The sequence below is a fragment of the Dendropsophus ebraccatus genome, chromosome 6, assembly GCF_027789765.1.
Source record: "Dendropsophus ebraccatus isolate aDenEbr1 chromosome 6, aDenEbr1.pat, whole genome shotgun sequence".
In the NCBI taxonomy this organism is placed as follows: Eukaryota; Metazoa; Chordata; class Amphibia; order Anura; family Hylidae; genus Dendropsophus; species Dendropsophus ebraccatus.
The window spans coordinates 115,779,798-115,806,079 of NC_091459.1; the positions used below are offsets into that span (position 1 = coordinate 115,779,798).

Below are 26,282 nucleotides of genomic sequence, written 5' to 3' on the forward strand. Positions count from 1 at the left end.
TTATCCAGGTTCAGCAGCCACCGCTAATCAAATGCCGAAAGTTCGGATGGACTCGAGCATGCTCCAGGTTCGCTCATCTCTAGTGATGATTAGAGATGAGCGAATTTATAGTAGTAACAAAACAATTTGCTACGCTCGGCCGTCAGCTGACAGGCACCCGTGGCAGCGGATTTCTTGAGCACCAGGCTGACAAGCCAATGGCCGAGCTTAATAAATTGTTTTGTTACCACTGTAAATTCACTAGTGAACATATTCTCAAGTGTCTGGATGAGGTTACTAAACTGGTCTGAATCCAGCAACAATGGAGATGGAAATAATTGTATCCCCTTAGCTGAAATGCTATAAGACACATCTTGCATTGCATTTTGAGAGTTGTAGTTTGCTCATCTGCATTAAAGGTTAAAACACTACAACTCCCAGAGTGTAAACTTGGTAAAGACATTCAACTGCTAGAGTAATGCACAAAATGGAGCTGCACCCCCCACTGACTTATTAAAGGAGAGGAGGATAAACTGGTGCCAGACATCTATAACATTGCTTACCTCCCATGTGCCCAGAGGCATAGGACAGTTTCACAGAGGCATAATACAGCCTCAAGCCCCAGTCTGACTGCTGTCAGGCCAGAACATGTGGTCATATTACACATGGATGATACAGGCCTTACCAACAGATTTCAAATACAGATCTGCACGTTGAATGGGCCTAATCTTTGTCAGGATTTTTAATTTGGAATCTGTTAGCAGCGTGCTAATTCTTTTCCACAAGGAAATTTTACGGAACATATAAAATTGGATTAATATTGTTGAATTTGATGCAGATTTTGTTACGGTGTCTGTCTCAAATCCAATGCATGTAGACACTACAGGTGGGTGAGGTCCCTTCATTACTAGCTTGTATGTTATAAGGTGAGTGGAGGTCAAGCAGCCATCTACAAGGTATAGCTAAATAAGTAGGATAGAAACAGCTGCATAAAAAACATTCCAATCCACAGATCACACAACTCCATATTCCGTCCATAGGGTGGGTTCAGACTACGTAATCCACGTGGATAAGTTCTGGTGGATTCCATCGCTCATACCCGCTCACGGTGGCGTGCGTATCCATCTGTGCCATAGACACCATTCTATAGACGGGCCGATTCCACTGTCCGCTGAAAGAATTGACATGTCCGTTCTTTTGGTAGAAGGCGGAATCCGCCAGGCCATAGAATGGTGTCTTTGGCACAGGTGGATATGCGCACTGCCATAAGTGGGTAGGAGAGACGGAATCCGCGTGGGTTCCGTAGTGTGAACCCACCCTTAAAGTAGAAAGAGTTATTATTTATTTGTTACATATAGAGAAGACAAACAAGGACACATAATGGCCAAGAGTTATCGAAGAGTGTAAAACATACACTGGTGTAAACTTCCCACAGCAACCAATCACAGCTCCTCTTTCATTGTACCAGAGCTGAAAGCTGAGCTGTGATTGGTTGGTTTGGACAGTTTACACCAGTGTATATTTTACACCCTGTGATAAATCTCCCACAATATTATCCACTAGAGTGGCTGCTACGGTGAAGGCAACTGGAACCAGAAATTTATTCTATAGAGCAGGGGTGAGGAACCTGTGGCCGGCCAGTTGTTGCAAAACTACAATTTCTGTCCCAAAGCTTTGGCTGTCCCAGCATGATGGGAATTATAGTTTTGTAACAGCTGGAGGGTCATAGGTTCCCCATCCCTGCTGTAGACGAGATTTATCAAAATCTCTGCAAAGGATAAAGAGGATAAGCTGTTCAAAGCCAGCTATCAGGTTCCTTGTGTTAGTTATCACAGGCCCAGCTCAGCAGTGACCTCATCGGTTTTGATTAATCCATCCCATAGAGTGTATACAATGAAAAGACAAAAGTCTAAAAATCACTGTCCTGCTGCAGCAGACAAGATAGTGGCATATGGATTTTATCCCTCCTGTAAGGATAGAAGATCATATGGGCACTTATAACTGTTCCAGACTAAAAGGTCTTATTCCCACGTTTCCTGAAACATGAAACCCACGGACGGCGCACGGCTGCTTCATTACTGTGCCGCAGAGATTCAAACACTTTCCATGCTCCTTTCATAATATTGATACTTCATATCGGCATGGAAAGACACCACTACAAAGCTTCCCCATTCGTGGGTTCTGTGTTTCATGTAACATAATAAGCCCTAATAGATACAAATAACCTACAGCCCTACAGTTATAAATAACAAAAACTTGGAAATTCCAAATTGGCATAAAGCAAAAGTTCATTACTAACAATACCTAAAATCAGAAGAACAACAATGGGGCACAACAATTGGGGGTGAGGCTTAGGGTGCATTCACACGTACAAGATCTGCAGCAGATTTGATGGCCCAGAATTGATTTGCTTTGAATCTGCAGCTTCACATCTGCGCCATCAAATCTGCTGCAGATCCAGTACGTGTGAACGCACCCTTAATTTAAGACCAGAGTACGCCACTTTTGGTAAGTGTCCCCCACAGTTTTAAACATTATGTACCGATAACTTTTAGATAGGGGCCTATGACTCCAGCAGCACTGCAATCCTAATGTCCTGATGGTACAACCATCCATTGTTTTAGATGGTCCCATGTGTGACTACTAGGTAGATGCAGTATGGAGCCGCAGGGCACAGCAGCATACCACCCTGTGGTGAAACTACAACAACAAGCTTGCCCTGGTTACTGGAGCCTAACACATGCTGAGGGTCGTAGTTTCATAGCAGCCGAGAGGCAGGATTAAAGCACTGCTACTTGGACTTCCACCATGGTTGCCCCTGCAGTACAATGAGAAGCTCTTGTACAGGTACTTTTGGAGCATATTAATACATGGCAGATTTGTTGTAGACATTCTTGCTACTTTCCCATTCAATTGAATGAAGGCTGCAGAAATCCATCCGTTTGATGGCTGACTGACATATTTTGCAGCAAATCTGCCATGTGTCTGACTTACGTACATAAATATAATATCGTACCTCCCTTGTAATATTAGTGGATGGGGGATTTAGACCTTGCATGGTCTGGTACCTCAAAGCCAATGAGATCACAGGATTGTGAGTAACTTTAGATACTGCAGCAATAGGTGGATATAAAAAATATAACTCTGATATATACAGGTCCTCCCAAATCCTGGATTGTGGCTTTCCTCTACATAAGACATTCTGGAAAAATCCTGGTAGGGGTGTCAGGATCCCAGCAGGCACGGTCATTCAGCAGGCACTCGGGTCTTCTCAGTGAGAACAGAATCGAAGGCTGTGGAAAGGACCTTACAGATGGACTGGGCATGTTCCTATAGGAAGAATGTAGAGGATGAGTATTGTAAACTTTAATACACATCTGCATTCGACTAAAGTTAATTTTAGGTGAAGAGATGGGGAAACAATCTGATGTTTTTATGGGATATGAAGCAGTACTTACCAGGTTGGCACACTGATACACCCACAGGCTACACTGGTCCTCACAGGCATCTTTGGTCTTCAGAGCAAGCAAACTTTTTCCAGCCACCAGTCCGTCATCATAGCACACCATGGAGACAATGAGATAGAGTGGGTGTCTATGCAACACATCCTAAAACCACAGGAACAAGTAAACACACAGGGGGAGATTTATGAAAGGGTGTAAATATACACCTGGTGTAAACTGCCCACAGCAACCAGTCACAGCTCAGCTTTCAGCTCTGGTAAAATGTAAGAGGAGCTGTGATTGGTTGCTGTGGGCAGTTTACACTGTTTAAAAAGCACACATGGCAGTCTGAAGCAGGAGGGGTGAATGACCCAGATTGTGTATGTGTGTAAAAAGGGCAGAGAGCCTCCACAACAGACTCTGTAGAAAAGCAGCAATCATACATCCCTCATCATTAATTCCTTTCAGCACAAGGTAGAAGAGATTCCCCACTGGCCACAGAAGAGGGAATGTGCCGATAGATGAGAATGATGACAGCAGCATAAGGGACACACACAGACCTCCCATCCAGCATCTATTACTCTAAGTCAGGCATGTCCAAACTTTTTTCGAAGAGTGCCAAATTTGATGAAGTGAACATGTGCGAGAGCCGACCATTTTGCTTGACATTCTTTGGACCATTAAAATGAATGCAAATAAACTTTTTTTTTACAAAGTTTATTGAAAACGGCATACTTTTTATACTTAAAAAATCCCGGGGCACACCACCAACCAAAATGGCCCAAAATGACACTAAAACAGTACATATTATACATATAGTTAATAATATAGATTCTAAATGTATTTATACTCACTCGGTGTGAAACCTGGGCCTGTTTCGATAAACACAAGGGATATCCCTGTTTCTCTCCCCCATCCCCATGTTTCTCTCTCTCCTGCTTCTCTCCTGTTTCTCCCCCATCCCTGCTCACCTTCCTTGAGATGCTCGCCGCGGGCGCCGTCCCCCTCACCTACTGGCCCGGACGTGCTCCTCCAATCAGGGGAGACTGGGAGCCACGCACCACGCTACTGGTCTCCCCTGATTGGAGGAGCACGTCCGGGCCAGTAGGTGAGGGGGATGGCGCCTGCGGCACACTGGTTGAAAAACACTGCTCTAGTGCACGGGAAAGGAAAGCCGAAATCTCGAACATCGCGAGATTTCGGCTTTCCTTTTCTGTGCACTAGAGTGGCGTGGTGCAAGGTATCTGTTGCTGCCGGATACCTGGGGGGCCGTAAAAGTTCGGAACGCGGGCCGCAAATGGCCCGCGGGCCGGACTTTGGACATGCCTGCTCTAAGGACATGCCTACCAGTTTAGCCTAAAACAAGGAGCAGGTTGCAAGATCTAGTTCAGGGGTTTGTATAGATTTTACTGATCCTATGGATCCAAGCACAGGCACATGCCGTTTACACTGCAAACACAACACAGCAAGTATTTGCACAAGATGAATCTAATGTCACCCAGCCTAGAGTGACTGTACAGTAAGATCTGTCACACTAATAAACCAGCCACCCTTTCAGTTAGTCTTGTGAGAGCTGTTCTGCTTTCCAAGCGTTGGGATTCCACTGAGAAGTCTGGACTGTAAATTTATGTCATCAGTTCAGTGAAGCTCTATGAAAGCCAATCACTTACATATTGATCCAACGTAGTCACTTTAATGCCGTATTTTGAAACCACCATAATGAAATCTTCATCCGAAGGCACAAAAGGAAGTTTTCCATCTTGCTGAAACAGAGAATAAAAGAACCAATGATAAAAGTGGGACTCCCATGCCTGCCACAGGTGGAGGTGCTGAAATGTGACAAAACACAATAGCAATTCATATCCACCCTCTTAAGGCCCTATTACACACACAGAGTATCTGACAAGATTTTTGCAGCCAAAGCCAGGAATTGACTTGAAAAGCGGAGAAATTTCAGTCTTTCCTTTACAACCTGCTCCCTGTTTATAGTCTGTTCCTGGTTTGGGCTTCATTAATCTGTCAGATAAATCTGTCTGTGTAATAGGGCCTTAAAGCGACTCTGTACCCACAATCTGTCCTCCCCCAAACCACTTGTACCTTTAGATAGCTGCTTTTAATCCAAGATCTGTCCTGGGGTCCGTTCGGCAGGTGATGCAGTTATGGTCCTAAAAAACAACTTTTAAACTTGCAGGCCTGTGCCCAACGGGCGTGGCTTAGAATATCTGTGCCCTAACTTTGCACCAGCCCTCCGTCCCTCCTCCACACCCTCTACATCATTAGAAATGTCACTGAAACACTTTCTCCTGTCTGAACACTGCACAGGTGCCTTAACGATCCAGCCCATGTGTCGGGCTGACACAGGTGGGGAATAGGAGACAATCTGCCTGGAGCATTTCTAATGATGAGGAGGGCAGCGAGGAGGGACAGAGAGGTTGTGCCAGCCTAATGCATACACAATCTAGGCCACGCCCATTGGGCACGGGGCTGCAAGTTTAAAAGTTGTTTTTTAGGACAATAACTGCATCACCTGCTGAACGGATCCCAGGACAGATCTTAGATTAACAGTAGCTATCTGACGGGGGTTTGGGGGGGACAGATTGTAGGTACAGAGTCGCTTTAAACCAGTGTTACCCAAGCTGCCAATGCATGATGGGAGTTTTGTCACAGTTTTGTACACAGAGCACTGAAAATCAACCTAATTCACTTCCTTACTGAGGATGGAGCTGTAGTTCAGGAAAAGGAAGCAAAGGCAGAGTGCGGTCATCAGACACAGAAATACAAGCAGATTTTGGTGATACTGGGGATCTCACATAACTGCCATTTTTTTAACCAACCAGAGCAATTTTTCAACCTCTTGCAAAACAACAATTCCCAGCATGCTCGAGTTGCAGTTTTGCGACAGCTGGAGCCACATGTTGTACACCACCTAGGTGCTGCATGGAGACACCATAGGGCAGAATAAGAAGCCCTCTCTGTATTAGGTATCTAGTGTTCCTACAGCACCCCCCCCTCCTCTCCCCCATAACAGATACCTGAGCAACATCAATGTAATTTATTAGGTCCAGTGATCCGTGCAGAGCTTTGCTTTCCTCTGGCTTTACTCTTTCAATGGATCCCACATACTTCACCCTGAACTCAGCACAGGGCTCGGAATTATTTGACACTTGTCCTATAGGGAGCAGAGATGAAGAGGTTAATGACCAGAAAGACATAGAAGCATTAGCTGTGACAAAAGCGCCCCATTACTTCTGTTATGTGCTCGGATGTCCTGCATTATTCATTCTGCTTTGCATCATGGGCTCCTGAGCTATCTCTACAGCGATGAGAGGAAGTGCACTTCCTGTCAGCTTGCTTCATGCAATCGCTATAAGCTTCTTAAAGGAAACACACACATTATAGCACTGCGCAAACGTAACAGGCAAATCTCTTGTCCGGCAGTCCCTATAGATATGACGTCATAAGTGACTATTGAATCCTGACATCTTTTCCTCAATATGATTACAGTAGCAATCCCAGCACTAGTCACTGTGACTTCACATTATCCTCCCCCTACAACTAAGCATTGATAAACTGCCAATGTAAAATCTTAGAAAAACACCATTTCTATTACAAGAAACCTCAAGTATCCAAATCCTTTGTCTGAAATATGTTTAGAGCATGTCTGTGACCTCCTCAATGGCCTTCTGAGGAGCGGGTAGCGTCAGCACCTCAGGAGGATGTTTCTGTAACTTACCAACACTTTTAGCAGAGTCAGTATCAAGGCTAGCCACGGTGCTGGATCTGGAGAGGCCTCCAAGGCTGGAGTCTACAGACTAAGAAACAACAGACAGCGGTCAACACCATATCCTACAAGATTTCCTTCTTACCATTAAGCATATAAAATATGTTACTGTTAAAATGAATAGGGTTGTGTGCAGCCCCTGTAGAGGGCGCGGCCTTACACCCTGATACACATCATACATAAAGTTTACACATGTAACAGTGTTATTATCAACCCTGGTACACATCATACATATAGTGTAACACATGTAGCAGGGTTATTATCCTCCCTGATACACAATATACATATAGTGTAATATATGTAGCACTGATATTATCCACCCTGATACACATTATACATAGAGTGTAACACATGTAGCACTGATATTATCCACCCTGATACACATTACACATATAGTGTAACACATGTAGCAGTGTTATTATCCACCCTGATGCACATCATACCGTGTAACACATGTAGCAGTGTTATTACGCACCCTGAACAATCATACATATAGTGTAACACATGTAGCAGTGATATTATCCACCCTGATACACATCATACATATAGCGTAACACATGTAGCACTGATATTATCCCCCCTGATACACAACATACATAGAGTGTAACACATGTACCAGTATTATCCACCCTGATACACAATATACATATAGTGTAACACATGTAGCACTGATATTATCCACCCTGATACACAACATACATATAGTGTAACACATGTAGCAGTGTTATTATCCACCCTGATACACATCATACATATAGTGTAACACATGTAGCAGTGTTATTCTCCACCCCGATACTCATTATACATATAGTGTAACACATGTGGCAGTGTTATTATCAAACCTAATGCACATCATACATATACTGTAACACTTGTAGCAGTGTTATTACGCACCCTCAACAATCATACATATAGTGTAACACATGTAGCAGTGATATTATCCACCCTAAAACACATCATACATATAGTGTAACACATGTACCAGTATTATCCACCCCAATACAAATCATACATATAGTGTAACACATGTACCAGTATTATCCACCCTAAAACACATCATACATATAGTGTAACACATGTACCAGTATTATCCACCCCAATACAAATCATACATATAGTGTAACACATGTACCAGTATTATCCACCCTGATACACATCATACATATAGTGTAACACATGTAGCAGTATTATCCACCCTAATACACATCATACATATAGTGTAACACATGTAGCAGTGTAATTATCAACCCTGATACTCATTATACATATAGTGTAACACATGTGACAGTGTTATTATCAAACCTGATGCACATCATACATATACTGTAACACTTGTAGCAGTGTTATTCTTCACCCCGATGCACATCATACATATACTGTAACACATGAGCAGTATTATTGTGCACCCGTATATACATCATACATATAGTGTAACACATGTAGCAGTATTATCCACCCTAATACACATCATACATATAGTGTAACACATGTAGCAGTGTAATTATCAACCCTGATACTCATTATACATATAGTGTAACACATGTGACAGTGTTATTATCAAACCTGATGCACATCATACATATACTGTAACACTTGTAGCAGTGTTATTCTTCACCCCGATGCACATCATACATATACTGTAACACATGAGCAGTATTATTGTGCACCCGTATATACATCATACATATAGTGTAACACATGAGCAGTATTATTGTGCACCTGTATACACATCATACATATAGTGTAACACATGAGCAGTATTATTGTGCACCCTGATACACATCATCCATATAGTACACAGACCTTACTCTTGGTGCTGATCTCACTGCTCTGGGAGCTACTACTGCTGTGTCTCTTCTTCACCTTGCGGAACATTCTCTTCTCACCATTCCATCCGGACGTCCTGAAGGGAAACGAAATTTTGAGTGTGACCAGAATACCCCTGCTACTACCATGAAGGACATGTCTAGATCTATATACTATATATACCCCTTAAGAACTCCTTCCCTCATTCCATTGTACTTCCTGAGGACTTTTCTGCATCAGCTGGTCCTATAGTACAGCTGCAGACAGTATACAGATCATTTATTACAGTCATTTACAAGCAGCCTAACCAGAAGGCGGCTCATAGTAGTCAGACATTAGTGCCAGGCATGATGGGAATTGTAGTTTTATACCAGCTGGAGGGCTGCAGGTTCCTCATCCCTGACCTATACTATAAAGGTTGTGGTGTCTGTAGACCAGAGCGCTACAACCTCTAAGCCTCTTGCTGAGAGAACTACAACTCCCAGCATATTCAGCTATAAAGCAGACAGAAGGGGGCAGGTTATAGATAGAACACCACTGACCCACAGCTGCTAAAAAAACTACAATTCCCAGCATGGCTGGAGAGCCATATCTTTAGCTGTTAGTCTCCAGGCATGATGGGAGTTGTAGTTCTGCACCTGCTGGAGGGCTGCAGGTTTGACACCATTGCCATAGAGACCTTATGTGGCTCAGACACTATGAAAGTTTGTTTCTATTAAAATACTTAATAAATTAATTGAGGGGGCGTTACCCATAGCAACCAATAGGATCGCTTCTTAAATATCCTAACTTGCGCTGACAAAACGAAAGCGTGAATCTGATTGGTTAGGATAGCTTATCCCCCAAGAGCAAGGTATTTTTCGGGTTTTGTAAAGGTAAAGAGCGGGCACTTCCAGTGCTACAGTTACTCACCTACCGGGCCGCTCCTGCGAGCATTACTCCAACACCGAACGGGAAAACGCTCGTAGAAACGCCTGGGAGTGAAAAGGCAAGCGGAACCTTCATGTAGGAAACATCGTACACCGGAAGTGGCGGAGCCTAATCGGAAAGGAACCGATAGAGGAAACTGAGAGAGACCGGAAGTGGGACTGTGTGGCTGGGAATGTGGTTGATTTTAAGATGTCTGTGAAGAGGAAAGCGGAGAATGTGATCCCGGCGGAGGAGAGTGACCAGCTCCTCATCAGGCCGCTGTGAGTGCTGCTCCTCCATGTACATATATATAATCTGCATAGTGTAGCCATACTGGGGGTCAGGGCACTGCTACTCCTGGCTGGCCAGCTTTTGTGGAACTACAACTCTCATCATGTTCTCATATGGCAACAGCTGGATATGTCCTGGTTACAGAAGGAACCAGGACATGTCTAATGTATGGTCTATGGGTACTAGTACTAAGGCACCATGTTATATAGGCATTATATGGCCTGGCAGAATCCTCCACTTTGCCAGAATTCTTAATGGCAGCTCTCCCTAATCTCCAGGGAAGCTGTAAGTCAGGGGTAGGTAGGGAACCTTGGCTCTCCATCTGTGGCAAAACTACAACTCCCATCATGCCTGGACACCTTTGGCTGTCCAGACATGATAGGAGTTGTAGTTTTGCCACAGCTGGAGGGCCAAGGTTCCCTACCCCTGCTATTAGCTGTCACTAAACTTTTCTATAGACAACTAGAACTAAGAAGGCGCTGACTGTAGAGGAGGACACAAGGAAGTGGATATGTGATTTTCACATAGAACATTAATGCTAGTTTTCCTGATACCCCACCATTATTATACAATGGCAAAATGATCTATTCGGATTGATATTTGTTCTTGCTGAATCTGTGAGTATAACAGGCAAATTTCCCTATTGTATTCTATTGCCCCAGGAATGAGGGAAACATATTGACTGTGATTAGATTTGCCTTTACTTTTTACTAATCAGATTTATTTGTATCTTTCAGCGGTGCTGGTCAGGAGGTTGGGAGATCATGTATCATCCTGGAGTTCAAAGGAAGGAAGATCATGGTGAGTGACCTCATCTGTGCACCAGGGAAGAATATTACTATTTTCTGTGTACTTTTAGGGATATTCCTACCAGAAATACTCTTTATATGTCCTGACGATAGGACATCCACTGGTCACATTGGTCATTTAATTGGATTGGTGGTCAGACATGTGCGGGTACTCTGTTCAACTCTATGTGCCTAAGGAAGAAGGCTACAGTTATCAGTGTTCTCTGTCAGTCATTTATAGTTAAACGGAGAAGCAGCAGATGTGGTCAACTGCCACTCTATTCAGAAAGGAGACATTGTGATCAGAGACTTTTATACAAACGTTTTTTGATGGACACTGTAGTTATTCTACTGAGCGTTGTATTCTGCTATCTCCGAGTCAGGAGGGCCCATCTAGGAGTAGAGATGATCGAACAGCGGAAAATCTTAGGTTCTATAGAACTCGAACTTTGTCGAACCTTCCGCATTTGATTTCCGATGCCACCCCGGTCCGTGGGGAAGGAGGAGACAGCCCAGGTACCACCTGGAATTCCCGGATTCAGCTTAGATAATAGGCTGTATCTCTGTTTTCCAGTCTGTACCCGGGCTGTCTCCTCCTTCCTCACGGAACTGGAAGGCATCGGGAATCAAATGTGGAAGGTTCAACAAGGTTCCAGTTCTATAGAACCTAAGATTTTCCATTGTTCGAACATCTCTATCTAGGAGGTTTCAGGGAGATGGGAATTCAGTAGTCTGACCTCCGCCATTAGTGATGAACGAACATCAAAAAAGCGCCTGGCTTTGGCCCTGTGGCCAAACCCTCGGCATTCAACTACCGGGGTCTGGAGAAGTTGGATGCCACCCTAGGGTGTCCTGGAAAACATACATGTTTTCCAGGCGGCCCTAGGGTGGCATCCAGTTTCTCCAGATGCCGGGAGTTGAATGCCTAGAGTTCAGGTTCGGTCATGCAGCCAAAGCTGGACACTTTTCTGATGTTCGTTCATCACTACCCACAATCTCACACTTATCTTCTATATAGGGGATAGGTAAAGTAAACTTGGAATACCCCTTTAATGTAGTGGCTGCATACACATTTAACTGCTGCTCTGCCCAACCAGTGGGACACAAAACTGCCATTCTTGTGTATTGTGCCGTTAGTGGGGTCCCAGCAGCGGGACCTTAATCAGCCATACATTTATAGGTAAGGAGTGTTGTTGGAAAACCCCATTAAATGCAACCTGGCAATTGTTTCAAGCTGCCTGAACTACACAAAATGTGAAACAGAGACAAGGGGGAAGATTTATCAGACATGGTGTAAAGTGAAACTGGCTCAGTTGCCCCTAGCACCCAATCAGATTCCACTTTTTATTTCTCACAGACTCTTTGGAAAATAAAAGGTGGAATCTGATCGGTTGCTAGGGGCAACTAAGCCAGTGTCACTTTACACCATGTTTGATAAATCTCCTCCAAGGTGTGTTCACACAACTATTATTTAGAAATTATGTGTTCAAAAGCGACAGGGATCAGGGTAAATAAACATATGGGGTGGTCCCCAGCAGGTCTCTCCCTATACACACAGGGAGAATACATATTCATAAATACTTGAATATTTGGTAAAGATTTTTTTTTTAACTGGTGCATTCTGAATTAATATCTTCCCACTGAATGTCTTAATGGTCACAGAAGTGTCTTGGACCCTTGTATTTTATGAAGTATAATGGAATTTTTTCTAACCTTAGCTGGACTGTGGCATTCACCCCGGCTTGGAAGGAATGGATGCACTTCCTTATATTGATCTCATTGATCCTGCAGAGATTGATCTTCTTCTGATAAGTCAGTAAGTAAAGTGCTGTTGGTGATCATTTACACATGTATCCATTTTACAGGATATGTTTAGACAGTCTGTATTGGTCCACCAGGTATCCCTGCCACAGAAACTACACTACATTCTTTAGAAAAACATCAGTTGCATACAATTGGTCATGTTAACTATTGAAGGAATAACTCTAAGCACTGTTCAGCTATGTATTTTCCATCTACATGAGCTGTAGTAATTAACACAGTGCTAAGAGCGGGGATGAATGCATCACAGCTATAGAGCTGTAACAGGTTTCCTTATTCTGCCACAAGTTGTTGCCTTTCTTGCCAATTTTCCAAGCAGGAAAGTGATGTTAGTTGGTGAGAGGAGTTGTAAATTAGACTTTTAAACTATACCAATTTTTTCAGCATTTTGCAAATATTATCAGTTTGGTCAATGTCATTTGTTCTACATTTTTTGTTTGCAGATCAATAGTTAAAGGGAATCTGTCATCACTTTCATTCTGTCATCACGGTGGTCGCCCATGGTTTTTCCTGCCACACCAGCCACACCTGTCTGATTGATAGATCGCTTGTTATTTGGCAATTAGGAGACATCTGTCACTCATGGCTGGCAGGATGGGGAAAAGCTGCTGGGGATCACCGCAATGGCTTGTGGTTGAGCATGAAAGCGACTGCACATTCCCTTAAGGGCCAGTTCACACGGAGTGAAAGCGGTGGAACTCTCCGCCGAGGAAACCCACCTACCTCCGTGTTATACAGTCTGTCTATGCAAGGGCTTATGCGCCTTCTCTCTCTGCGCCTCTTTGCTCAAAGAATTGACTTGTCAATTCTGTTAGCGGAGAGATGCGCGAACCCTCCCATAGACAGACTGTAGGACACCGAGGCAGGTGGAATTCTGTTGCTTTTACGCAGTGTGAACTGGCCCTAAGGCTGCATTCACTGTATGTTTGGTGCTTACAGGAGGAAACAGCATGTATGTAAAATTTTTCCATTGGGCTCCATATACCCAGAATATATTTTTTGGCCTCCATTGGGTTAGTATACATCAGTATAAACATAGAGCCATGTGCAACATATTCCACCGTAAAATTATATAGTAGGAAACATTCATACCTTTTGATAGGAGTTATACATCTCATATATCTCCAGCAGAAAGCTCTCTGAACATGAGAACATGTTATTGTTACGGAGCTATCCACATTTTCTAATTCTGTCCCTTACTCTCTAGCTTCCACTTAGATCACTGTGGGGCACTACCATGGTTTCTGCAGAAGACAAGCTTTAAAGGCCGGACATTTATGACACATGCTACCAAGGCGATTTACAGATGGCTGCTATCAGATTACGTCAAAGTCAGGTAACATAGGTGTAATAATTTGTTTAGAATTATCTGCTGTCGTTTTAAAATTGCATTGACTTGTGAACAGAATAGTCATAACCTTTTCCTGATATTAGATTTAAAACCGTTCATATATAGGGAAACATCACCGCAGCTCAATACATTATTCCCAATTATTGTATAATCACATAGTTATTACAATCATCATAATGATCACTTAACATGATCTGTTCCTGGTTTGTGGGTTAAAGAAAGCCTTTCCTGATTCCACAGGACTGGATATAATCTTGTACTTTATTCTATATATTCATCTCATGCATAGAGCTGTAATATACTGCAGCACATGAGCCCTTAATAGGTGATAGTTTAGGCAACAGTTACATTTGGAAACCAGTCTAACTTGTATGTTCCAACCTTGTCTCACCAGACTGCCATACAATGTCTCTTTTCAAACAAACAACCTTTAGTTTTGCTGGGCTATGAAAGGTTTAGTGGCCATCACAAAGGTATCTAACTGGCTCATATGTTTCTGTATAAGAACATTTTTATGGAATTATCCTAAACTGGTTTATAAAAATGACGGCAGAGCTGCCCAAACCAATATAATACTTTGTTATGTTATGTTATGTTATGTGCTGGTGGTTTATGTTATGTAATGCAGTGTATGCGGAAAGATGAGTTACAGTCCTTGATGGGCATTTTAATGGCTGCTGTAAATGGGGGTATGCTGTATAGTAAGCCAGATTATCTCAAAAAAATTTCTTCAACAAGAATTACAATGCAAATCCTTCCTTTCAGTGTAACCGTAACGTGTAATATACTTTCTTGTCCTTGCCTTCAGTAACATCTCTGCAGATGACATGCTGTACACAGAGACCGACCTAGAAGAAAGTATGGATAAAATTGAGACCATTAACTTCCATGAAGTGAAAGAAGTTGCAGGAATCAAGTTCTGGTGTTATCACGCCGGACATGTCCTCGGTGCCGCCATGTTTATGATAGAGATTGCAGGTGTCAAAGTAGGTAGAAATGTTCAGCCCTTTATGTCATGTGGTTTGAGGAGACCTAGACTAAAAGGAAATGTGTAAGACATGGATAATATGCAGCCAATACTGCCATGTGTGCAGATGCCTTATGTTGTGTCATTTCCCTCTGCGCCTGTTGTAGAATAGGCAGTTACCTGGAGCAGGAGAACATAAGCTTTACTACTGCATAGGGTTTATTTCTAGAGGGTTTTATTTTTTTTTTGTAATTAACCTAAATTCCTTTGTTTTGCAGTTGTTATACACTGGTGACTTCTCCAGACAAGAGGACAGACATCTTATGGCAGCAGAAATTCCTAATATTAAGCCAGATATTCTTATTATTGTAAGTTGTATGATGGTTACCAGTATCTCAAACAGGCAGATTAAGTATCCAAGATTGATTCACTAATAAATTTCAGGTGTAAAAGGGACTTAAAATGTGTAGAATTTTAGGCACTGTCCATGATTGCCTTGGCGTTATGTGCGCTAAAGTACCAAAGCCATGACTGACCCCAGTGGAAGCATTGGTAACCACCAGCATCCTGCACATCTTTTACACTCACCGGCCACTTTATTAGGTACACCTGTCCAACTGCACGTTACCACTTAATTTCTAATCAGCCAATCACATGGCGGCAACTCAGTGCATTTAGGCATGTAGACATGGTCAAGACAATCTCCTGCAGTTCAAACCGAGCATCAGTATGGAGAAGAAAGGTGATTTGAGTGCCTTTGAACGTGGCATGGTTGTTGGTGCCAGAAGGGCTGGTCTGAGTATTTCAGAAACTGCTGATCTACTGGGATTTTCACGCACAACCATCTCTAGGGTTTACAGAGAATGGTCCGAAAAAGAAAAAACATCCAGTGAGCGGCAGTTCTGTGGGCGGAAATGCCTTGTTGATGCCAGAGGTCAGAGGAGAATGGGCAGACTGGTTCGAGCTGATAGAAAGGCAACAGTGACTCAAATAGCCAACCGTTACAACCAAGGTAGGCAGAAGAGCATCTCTGAACGCACAGTACGTTGAACTTTGAGGCAGATGGGCTACAGCAGCAGAAGACCCCACCGGGTGCCACTCCTTTCAGCTAAGAACAGGAAACTGAGGCTACAATTTGCACAAGCTCATCGAAATTGGACAGTAGAAGATTGGAAAAACGTTGCCTGGTCTGAGTCTCGATTTCTGCTGCGACATTCGGATGGTGGGGTCAGAATTTGGCGTCAACAACATGAAAGCATGGATCCATCCTGCCTTGTATCAACGGTTCAGGCTGGTGGTGGTGGTGTCATGGTGTGGGGAATATTTTCTTGGCACTCTTTGGGCCCCTTGGTACCAATTGAGCATCGTTGCAACACCACAGCCTACCTGAGTATTGTTGCTGACCATGTCCATCCCTTTATGACCACAATGTACCCAACATCTGATGGCTACTTTCAGCAGGATAATGCGCCATGTCATAAAGCTAGAATGATCTCAGACTGGTTTCTTGGACATGACAACGAGTTCACTGTACTCAAATGGCCTCCACAGTCACCAGATCTCAATCCAATAGAGCATCTTTGGGATGTGGTGGAACGAGAGATTTGCATCATGGATGTGCAGCCGACAAATCTGCGGCAACTGTGTGATGCCGTCATGTCAATATGGACCAAAATCTCAGGAATGCTTCCAGCACCTTGTTGTATCTATGCCACGAAGAATTGAGGCAGTTCTGAAGGCAAAAGGGGGACCAACCCGTTAGTAGCACGGTGTACCTAATAAAGTGGCCGGTGAGTGTATACCTCCATTATAAAAAGGAGCCATGAAACTGGAATTAGAGTCTTAATGTACCCATACACCTTATACTTTTGTCACCTTGTGGCGAGTTTGCCCACCAGGGGCCTGAACGTGATAACTTGATGACTGAACGATTGTTTGGCAATTTGTTATTTAAGTTGTATAGGGACCTTTACATGAAGTTGCAGGTATATGTTAGTGGACTTTATAAGCAGAATTCCCTGGTTAATATTTTGAGGGTATTTGTCCAGTTATATACAGAAGACAATCAAACCCCTTTTAACTTCTCTGTCATCCGTTTTATGACATCTTATAGACAGACCTGTATTATGACAATACTGCAGGAAGGCGAGATACATCCATAAATGCATTGCCTTGCTATTGGCTCCTTCCTGTTCACATCTGCTAAAAAACATGTAGGAGAAAATTGCTATGCATGCAGTTTACTGTTATTTATGTGTCGGTCACCCATGGCAGGTTAGGTCAATCTCCACAATATTTCTGATGTAAAGAAACAGATTAGACAGTGTCTTGCCCAACATGAATATGTTGGGTGTACGATGATGTGCTTCTCATCTTGGTTATGTCTATACAAACAGCCTGTGTTTCTGCTCTCTATCCTCTGTAGGAGTCTACATATGGCACGCACATACATGAGAAGCGGGAGGAGAGGGAAGCCAGATTCTGCAACACAGTACACGACATTGTGAACAGAGGAGGAAGAGGCCTCATCCCGGTGTTTGCTCTCGGACGAGCTCAAGAACTTCTGTTGATTTTAGGTGAGCATTTTGCATTGTCTTCCCTATTATAGCATAATATATGCATAATATAGATTTGGTTTATTTCATTAACGTCTTCAAGAGCAGCTTCCCAAAGAAAACATATGCCTTATCTTCCCCTTCTCCAGCACCTGTTGCATTTATTACATTTATAGCCATATTCTGGTTGTTTGTTTGCATCTACAAATACAGTGTGGTTTATCTAATAGCTTGTATACAATCTTACTTGCAGATGAATACTGGCAGAACCATCCAGAGCTACATGACATCCCCATATACTATGCCTCATCGCTGGCTAAGAAGTGTATGGCCGTGTACCAGACCTATGTCAATGCCATGAACGACAAGATCCGCAAGCAGATCAACATCAATAACCCATTTGTCTTTAAACACATCAGCAACCTGAAGGTCTGATTTATTCTTGTATTCTCCAGACTTGTAGACATCATATAAAAGCTTTTGCTATGTGTTTACGAGAAGGAAATGTTGTATCTTCCTACCACAGAGCATGGATCACTTTGATGACATAGGTCCCAGTGTGGTGATGGCTTCTCCCGGTATGATGCAGAGCGGTTTGTCTAGAGAGCTGTTTGAGAGCTGGTGTACCGATAAGAGGAACGGAGTGATCATCGCTGGATACTGTGTGGAGGGAACATTAGCGAAGGTAAATGGCTGCCTCTTCGCACAGTAGGTTGTGGTATCATTTACAGCATGCTGATACTTCAGCTGCACCTTATGATGCCTTTTAAAGGGTTGTTCCCATCCCATAAAGTGATGGCATGTTATGAGTGGGGGGTTCAACCTTCCTGAGAATGAAGAGACAGCAGTATTGGTTCTCACTGGATCCCCATCACTGTTCTCTTTGCACAGTGGCCTCCAGCAGTGAAGGGAACTGCAGCACAACCCTATTCAACAGAATGGTGCTGTCTGTAAGCTCCTACACAGCTGAGTTTACCAGGGCACTACAGGAAAAACTTAAATGGGGGTACAACACAAAACTGGGTCTGTGGCCCCTTCATTCTCAGGTTTACTGCAGGGCCCAGAGGTCAGCTGAACCAATATAACATTATAAGGTAAGAAATCCCTTTGGCAGATCTATTAAGATTTGCAACTCTCTATAAATTACATGCATTAGAATGACAGATTGGCAGGCGTCAGGTGGCACATCATGGGGAAAGATAAGCAGTGCTTCATTATTTCTCTCTCCCTTGCCACCTGTTAAAGATTAGATGAGGCCGGACTTAAAGTTAGCATAAAGTGTAACTATCATGTCTGAAGTTTTGTATTGGTGGGGGTCTGGGTGCCAAGGCTGCATCAGCAGCACATGTTCTGCCCCTTCATCTCTGCTCTAAACAGCTAATGCAAGCAGTGTATGGTTAGAATGGAAGCCTAGAGAATAGCTGGAAGTTCCATAGACTGTTCATTACGGCAGTTTAGAACAGATATTTCATGTTAGGTTAATGTCCTGATAGAGGAGGCCAAAGCCAGATTAATATTAATACTTATGGCCCATTGTACCTGATAGCAATAACCTCTCTCCCTAGCATATTATGTCGGAGCCTGAAGAGATTACCACCATGTCCGGACAAAAACTGCCCCTGAAGATGTCCGTGGATTACATTTCTTTCTCTGCACATACAGATTACCAGCAAACCAGCGAGTTTATCCGTGCATTGAAGCCTCCGCATGTGGTGAGTTATTCAGCTGCTAAGCAATAATTAGCATCTTTTTTGCCGTGTAGTAAAAAATTAATATTTTATATTAGTATTTTATTTTAGTATTCGTATTTTCTTAGTAAATCTGTAAATGGAAAAGAGTTTTTGTTCTGTATTAGCGTTTAATAAATGGGATCATCTCCATTGCTAACACTTCTTTTTTACAGATACTAGTGCACGGTGAGCAGAATGAAATGGCCCGTCTTAAGGCTGCTCTCATCCGTGAATATGAGGACAATGATGAGGTGGAGATTGAGGTTCACAATCCCAGGAACACGGAAGCTGTCACCCTAAACTTTAGAGGAGAAAAACTGGCCAAGGTAAGAGGTCAAATGTCAGAAGTCTGTACATATGGATTCAACATGTAATCAGATTTACCCCAATGATCCAAAATATACCAGCATTATGTGGTTAGCCCCAGTCTATAGGCTGCTTCTGTATCTAGCCATTAGTCAAAAATCAATAACTTTGGCTGAATTGTCCATCTATGTAAAGTGTCTAGGGGCCTCCTGACAGATGAATTGGGAGGAGAGAAGGGTTGTGCATTTCAGATTTTCATTATTGAGAGATAAGCTTCTACCCATGCTGTCTGTTAGCGGCCTACTCAGCATCTGTCCCCTGAGAACATGTCTACATTTGGCCATGCTGACAATCTATATGTATAAGGAGAGATAGCTGTTGGGCAAACAACCAACCAGTTAAGGTGTATGGCCATCTTTATCGTCTTGCATTCTTCCTAACAGGTAATGGGTTTGCTTGCTGATAAGAAGCCAGGACAGGGGCAAAGAATTTCCGGGATCCTCGTAAAAAGAAACTTCAACTATCATATCCTTTCTCCAAATGACCTCTCCAGTAAGTACATGGTGCATTGTCTTTTACAAGCCATTTCTTCATTGAGCCAGGTCATAGTTTGATGTGTACAAGTAGTGTGGTTTATCTGTGCTGTGGTCTATGTACTTCTTATTCTATACAAAAATCTAGTATGATCTGCTCTGTTCCATTGGTGATTTTACTCAATATAATATACTGCATTATAAACCAATCTACTGTACAAAATCCATAAAGGAGCTAGTAACTGTAGAGACTTGCTACATGTCAGACTCCAGGTCTCCTTTAACTCTCTGCTTTCTCATAGGTTACACAGATCTGGCGATGAGCACAGTGACACAGACACAGGCCATTCCTTACACAGGCCCCTTCAATCTGTTGTTCTACCAGTTACAGCAGCTTACAGGTTAGTGGTTCATACCTGGTACATTGTAAAGAAACTGCCCTTTCAGCTGTAAACTAAACTTTGCTTTTGTGGAAACGTGCCACAGTACGAGCTGTTCTCTTCGGTTCTTAGAGATTCAGGGTTTGCAGGCTTTATAGGCCATTGAAAGTCTATGAGCCTGTACAACACAATGCTCAGCACTTATACTGGTCGTAACTTCTGACAGGTTACTGTGAAAAGTTTCCTGAGGCCACAAGTATGCTTTAGTCCCTTTTGGAGCTAGACAGCACTTATATTTTAGGTCTGTATTAGATGGTCTGACTGCTTAGAAGATTAATGTTATCCTTCAGTGCTTGTTTACCAAGCTTATAATGTAGGTCAGTGATTGTGCTGCCTGGTCCACACTAACGATTGCTAGGTTGTTCTTGCGGCCTTTAAACAGCCATCTGTCATTTATCTCCTATTACACAGGGAGATGATTTCAAAGCCTGTCAGAATGGATCTCTCAGCCTGCAAACATCTGCTTGTTCATCTGCTGATCGCTGGCCCTATTCCACAGGCCTATATTAGCCCATTTGACCATTAGAGTTCTGCATCAGTATTTGTAACCAAAAACCAATAATGGGACGCAGAAAAATTATCAAGTATATTTGATAAACCTACATGTCTTCCAGTTTTTGGTCACACTCCTGGTTTTGGCTACAAAAAACTGTTGTAACCTGAAACATATTAGAAGAAATTCTTGATTGTGTCCTAGCTTTTTTTAAGACCTTTATGGGTCACTAAAGCAAAGAGCAGAAGCTTTCAGCTTGTCTGAAAAATGGATGCGAAAGTGTGAATGAGGCCTTACTGATCATGCTTTCCTTCTTCCAGGTGAAGTGGAAGAGATTGAAATCAATGAAAAAGACTGTCTGAGAGTCTTCAAAGCAATTACAGTGGTGAAGGAGCAAGGCATGGTTATACTGGAGGTAGGTGTGGTTACACTGGAGGCAGGAATGGTTACACTGGAGGGTGGGCGCGATTATACTGGAGGGTGGGCGCGATTATACTGGAGGGAGGCAGGCATGGTTATACTGGAGGTAGGCATAGTTGGCAGATGTGATGTTCTGTTAGAGGAGCCATTCGGGGTAGTTCTGTAAATCGGTTTCCATATAGACTATTGGAGTTGACTCGACCCACGACAGTGGTGCACATTTTGTAAGACGCACTATCCGGGAACCTGTTGAAACTCAGATTTATTTATATATATATATATTATATTATATTATATTATATATATTATATAAATATATATATTTATTTATATAATATATATATTATATATATATATATATTACAGTGGTACCTCTGTTCTCAAACTGCTTTGGTTCTCAAACTCTTGCTCGGTTCTCAAACACTTTTTGGGCTCCCAGTCTTGAAGTACCCAGTATCTGAATGTTTTTGCTAGCGTGTATGGTGGATTGTACCTGGTGAGTTTAGCACTGGTGAGACTTCACGTACAGTACAGTATTAGACTGCTGGAGTGCACCACCATGTCCCATCCCTTACAGTGCTGGGATGGGGGTGGACTCTATACAGTAAAGGATGAGTGAGAAGTTACTGACTATTGTACTATAATTGCTGGTTGTTGAATGTTTCTTGTGTATAATGTACTGTACAGTATATAGTACTGCTATGTAATGTCCTGTACAGTATATAGTGCTGCTCTGTAATGTCCTGTACTGTATATAGTGCTGCTCTGTAATGTCCTGTACAGTATATAGTGCTGCTCTGTAATGTCCTGTACAGTATATAGTGCTGCTCTGTAATGTCCTGTACAGTATATACTGCTGCTCTGTAATGTCCTGTACAGTATATAGTGCTGCTATGTAATGTACTGTACAGTATATAGTGCTATTCTGTAATGTCCTATACTGTATATAGTGCTGCTCTGTAATGTCCTGTACAGTATATAGTGCTGCTCTGTAATGTCCTGTACAGTATATACTGCTGCTCTGTAATGTCCTGTACAGTATATAGTGCTGCTATGTAATGTACTGTACAGTATATAGTGCTATTCTGTAATGTCCTATACAGTATATAGTGCTGCTCTGTAAAGTACTGTACAGTACATAGTGCTACTCTGTAATGTCCTGTACAGTATATAGTGCTGCTCTGTAATGTACTGTACAGTATATAGTGCTGCTCTGTAATGTACTGTACAGTATATAGTGCTGCTCTGTAATGTACTGTACAGTATATAGTGCTGCTCTGTAATGTCCTGTACAGTATATAGTGCTGCTCTGTAATGTTCTGTACAGTATATAGTGCTGCTCTGTAATGTACTGCAGGGATTACACTGGGCACTATACAATGTAATATATGGGTATTGTAGGCAATTATTGGTGGGTGCTGGAACCAATTAAACACATTTACATTATTTACTATGGAAAGACACTGCTCGGTTCTCAAACTGCCTTCCGGAACCAATTAAGTTCAAAAAACGAGGTACCACTGTGTGTGATATATATATATATATATATATATATATATATATATATATATATATATATATATATATAATGTTAGTCTGCATTGAAGCTTTGTCCATATTAATGTGATGTTACGTGACTTCATCATCCCTTGACTCCCTTGGGCATGAAATGTCACTACAGCCTAGTCATCATGTGAACCAAGGGAAGCTACAAGACCCTCATAAAATGCTGTGCAGTATAGGAGTCTTCATTTTAGTGTGAATTGATTACTTAAATTGGAAGCTTTGCAGAGAGACTAACAGTGCTGCCATGATGCCTCAGTAACAGGACCTCCTAGTGTCACTATTAATCTTCACCTTCTTATACATTTAGTAAAAGTTCAAAATGAAATATTATAGGGTTGTTTGGTTCAGATTTACTATCTCCCTGTTTACCTGAATACATATTCTTGCTTCCAGTGGGTGGCAAACCCCTCCAATGATATGTATGCCGATACTGTGGCCACAGTGATCCTGGAGCTGCAGTCAAATCCTCGGATACAAAAAGGTAAGAGTTTTATGGGTCTTCATTTCTAATGGAACTATAATTTATATATAGTGTGCACATGCTTGGAGAAATACTGTTACAGTTACATCAGTCTTAAGCTAGCTACACACTTTTAATTTCTGTCGACCAACATCTGTTAGTGACAAACTTCCTGTGCACTTGCATACTTCATTTGGAGGAGCGTGCATGCATTGTCACTGAGGTGAAGCAAATCAGTTATCAGACAGCTCTAGCTGCAACTAATCTCTAATGAGGACAAAGCATTAGGCATGTTGAAATTCAGAATGCCCAATCCTTTTCAGCCCTGGTATTTACCAACCAAATGTCATTTGAACATCTCCTGCACATTAGATAGTTGGCTGATCCCACCAAAATCAGTGCGGTCATCTGACCTAAGTCCAATATAAGGTTATAGACAATGACAAGAAGTGGAGGCATCATCCTGCCAAAGCTTTAGTTGTCCACACATGATGGGAATTGTAGTTTTGCAACAGCTGGAGGGCTGCGGTTTGATACACCTGCTCTGTAGAGTCCTGTGTTACTGATTACATAAGAAGCACAGTGATAAGTCTCCATCCCTTCTGTCAGGCATCATAGGATATAGAAGCCATATCAAAAGTGGAAATAAAAGTCAAGCTGCCTTATGATCTAAGGGTTATGCGCACACTGCTGAAAAGTGACAGAAACTCCGTCGTGTAATCCACCACTCGTGCCCAAGTTCATTCTTTGGATGGAGGAAGGAATCTATGACACGGGCGGAGACGCGCCCCATCCCCCCGCCGCAGTCTGCAAGTGGCGGATTACGCAACAGAGTTTCCGTCACTTTTCAGCAGTGTGCACATACTCTGAAATAGGCATACACAAGAGCCTCTACATCATTCTCAAATATGCTGCACTAGATCAGCAAAAAAGACATTATGCTTTCTTAAGTGTGACACGCTTTTTTGTTTTTTATCTCAGCGGCAACTCATAGAGCCACTAAAGTGGATATGGAAGTGTACAAGAAGAGGCTGGAGATCATGCTACAGTAAGTATGAAGTTCTAGAGCGTTCCTACGTGGTTTATGTTCATCATCAATGACTCCAGCATTATTCTGTCACTGCTAGTAAGGGTCCTATTCCACGGGCCGACAACGGTGTAAACGGCCCGACAATCATTAGCGAGGGCTGCAGGGACATCGTTACCGATGTCCTTGCAGCTCTGTTTCATACATTACCTGTCCAGGCGCAGGTCTTCTCCTTCTCCCAGTCCCGCGCCGCAGCAGCTTCGGAGCGCCCTGTCTGAGCTCATAGACCCCTCAGCCAGTCACTGTCCGGGACCGCCGCGGCCAGTTATTGGCTGAGTGGTCTGTCAGATCAGACAGGCCGCTCTGAAGCTGCTGCGGCGCAGGACTGAAAGAAGGAGAAGACCCGCGCCTGGACAGGTAATGTATGATGTTTTGAAATTGTCGGTCGCCCACCGCGCCCGCTATTCCAAGTAGCGATGCGCGGGTGGCGACCGATGACTTTAGGTTTGAACCTAAATAAACGACCAGCCGATGACACGATCGGGCTGTGGAATAGGCTAAGGCTCCGCTGCACACAGTCTCACTGTATCCTCCAACCAGAGCACTAAAATGTGAGATGATCTGTATTACTGGATAGGAATAAAATATCAATAAACTCATTTGTAAGGATGAAGATAACTGTAAATAACGCTGGATTTTACTTTTGTCACCTTTGGACTTTCATGTTCTCTGTACTGTGAAGTGAGCCATTATAAGAAGGTCTTTGTGAGTACTGTCTCGTGTTCTCAGGATTCTCTCTGTGTATAACATTGCTACAATATGTCAGTGCCTGGCTGTGTCTTACATGGTCTTCTTGCCGCAGGGATATGTTTGGCGACGAGTGTGTAAGCAGTAACAATGACGCCACCATCACAGTCACTGTGGACGGGAAGTCGGCCAACTTATCTTTGGAAACTCGGGTACGTCCATTTCAGATAATGATTACACAATCTGCATACACAGAGAGATGTGTGGATAACAGCTCCCTTTCATCTGGCCCTAGTAATAAAGGGGCACTTGTCCAGGGGCCTCCACCACTCAGGTCCATTTGAGCCATGAAGAGATATAAAGAGCTGTCTCTTGTTCCTGGGAAAGCTTTCCAACTAGTTTCGCCACCATCACAGATCAGGGATTATATTAGGGATGGAATACTTTCTGTATTTGACAGGTCACATGACATGTTTTTGGTTTATTATGCAGTTTTTTTCATTACAATTAACTCATTTATTTCCCTCAGACCGTGGAATGTGAGGAAGGGTTGGATGAAGATGAAACCCTGCGGGAACTGGTGCAGCTAGCAGCTCAAAGACTGTACGACGCCCTCAGCCCTGCCAACCTCTAACCTGTCACTCTTCTATGCTTAGTTTTCTTTTTCTTTTTTTTTTATTGATGTACCTACCGCTTGTATGTGATTGATCTCACGACCGCTGGATCTGCCCGGGTCATCTCACCAAGTGGTGTTTCCTCATATAATGTTCCATGATGTAAATAATAAATTGTCATGACTGATAGTGAAGGCAACAGGACATTAAATATTTTATAACTATACGCTGCTGGTATATGTGCATTTTATTCCG

The 26,282-nt window shown here is 42.8% G+C and overlaps 2 protein-coding genes across 6 annotated transcripts; one reads left to right on the forward strand and one right to left on the reverse strand.

The window, feature by feature from the left end:
* On the reverse strand, positions 1 to 10,025 carry ITGB1BP1 (integrin subunit beta 1 binding protein 1). 5 transcript variants are annotated; one of them, XM_069975711.1, is made up of 8 exons: positions 9,648 to 9,664; positions 9,193 to 9,266; positions 9,007 to 9,106; positions 7,156 to 7,234; positions 6,455 to 6,591; positions 5,093 to 5,185; positions 3,438 to 3,587; positions 1 to 3,309 (listed from the first exon to the last, which is right to left on the reverse strand). In XM_069975711.1, the coding sequence occupies exons 2-8, from the start codon at positions 9,213 to 9,215 to the stop codon at positions 3,226 to 3,228; spliced, it is 666 nt and encodes a 221-aa protein (XP_069831812.1). In that variant the 5' UTR covers positions 9,216 to 9,266; positions 9,648 to 9,664; the 3' UTR covers positions 1 to 3,225. The 5 variants fall into 5 exon arrangements, with proteins under 5 accessions (XP_069831812.1, XP_069831811.1, XP_069831813.1 ...); XM_069975710.1 differs by lacking the exons at positions 9,193 to 9,266; positions 9,648 to 9,664 and adding an exon at positions 9,926 to 10,025; XM_069975712.1 differs by lacking the exons at positions 9,193 to 9,266; positions 9,648 to 9,664 and adding an exon at positions 9,922 to 10,010.
* CPSF3 (cleavage and polyadenylation specific factor 3) lies at positions 9,929 to 26,253 on the forward strand. The gene is made up of 18 exons (XM_069975709.1): positions 9,929 to 10,199; positions 10,947 to 11,010; positions 12,716 to 12,813; positions 14,026 to 14,154; positions 14,978 to 15,155; positions 15,415 to 15,504; positions 17,562 to 17,712; positions 17,945 to 18,120; positions 18,218 to 18,376; positions 19,257 to 19,403; positions 19,595 to 19,747; positions 20,171 to 20,279; positions 20,563 to 20,661; positions 21,514 to 21,608; positions 23,573 to 23,660; positions 24,621 to 24,687; positions 25,529 to 25,625; positions 25,943 to 26,253. Exons 1-18 carry the CDS (start codon positions 10,129 to 10,131, stop codon positions 26,045 to 26,047), a joined length of 2,076 nt encoding a protein of 691 aa, XP_069831810.1. The 5' UTR covers positions 9,929 to 10,128; the 3' UTR covers positions 26,048 to 26,253.
* The last annotated feature ends 29 nt before the right edge of the window (positions 26,254 to 26,282 follow it).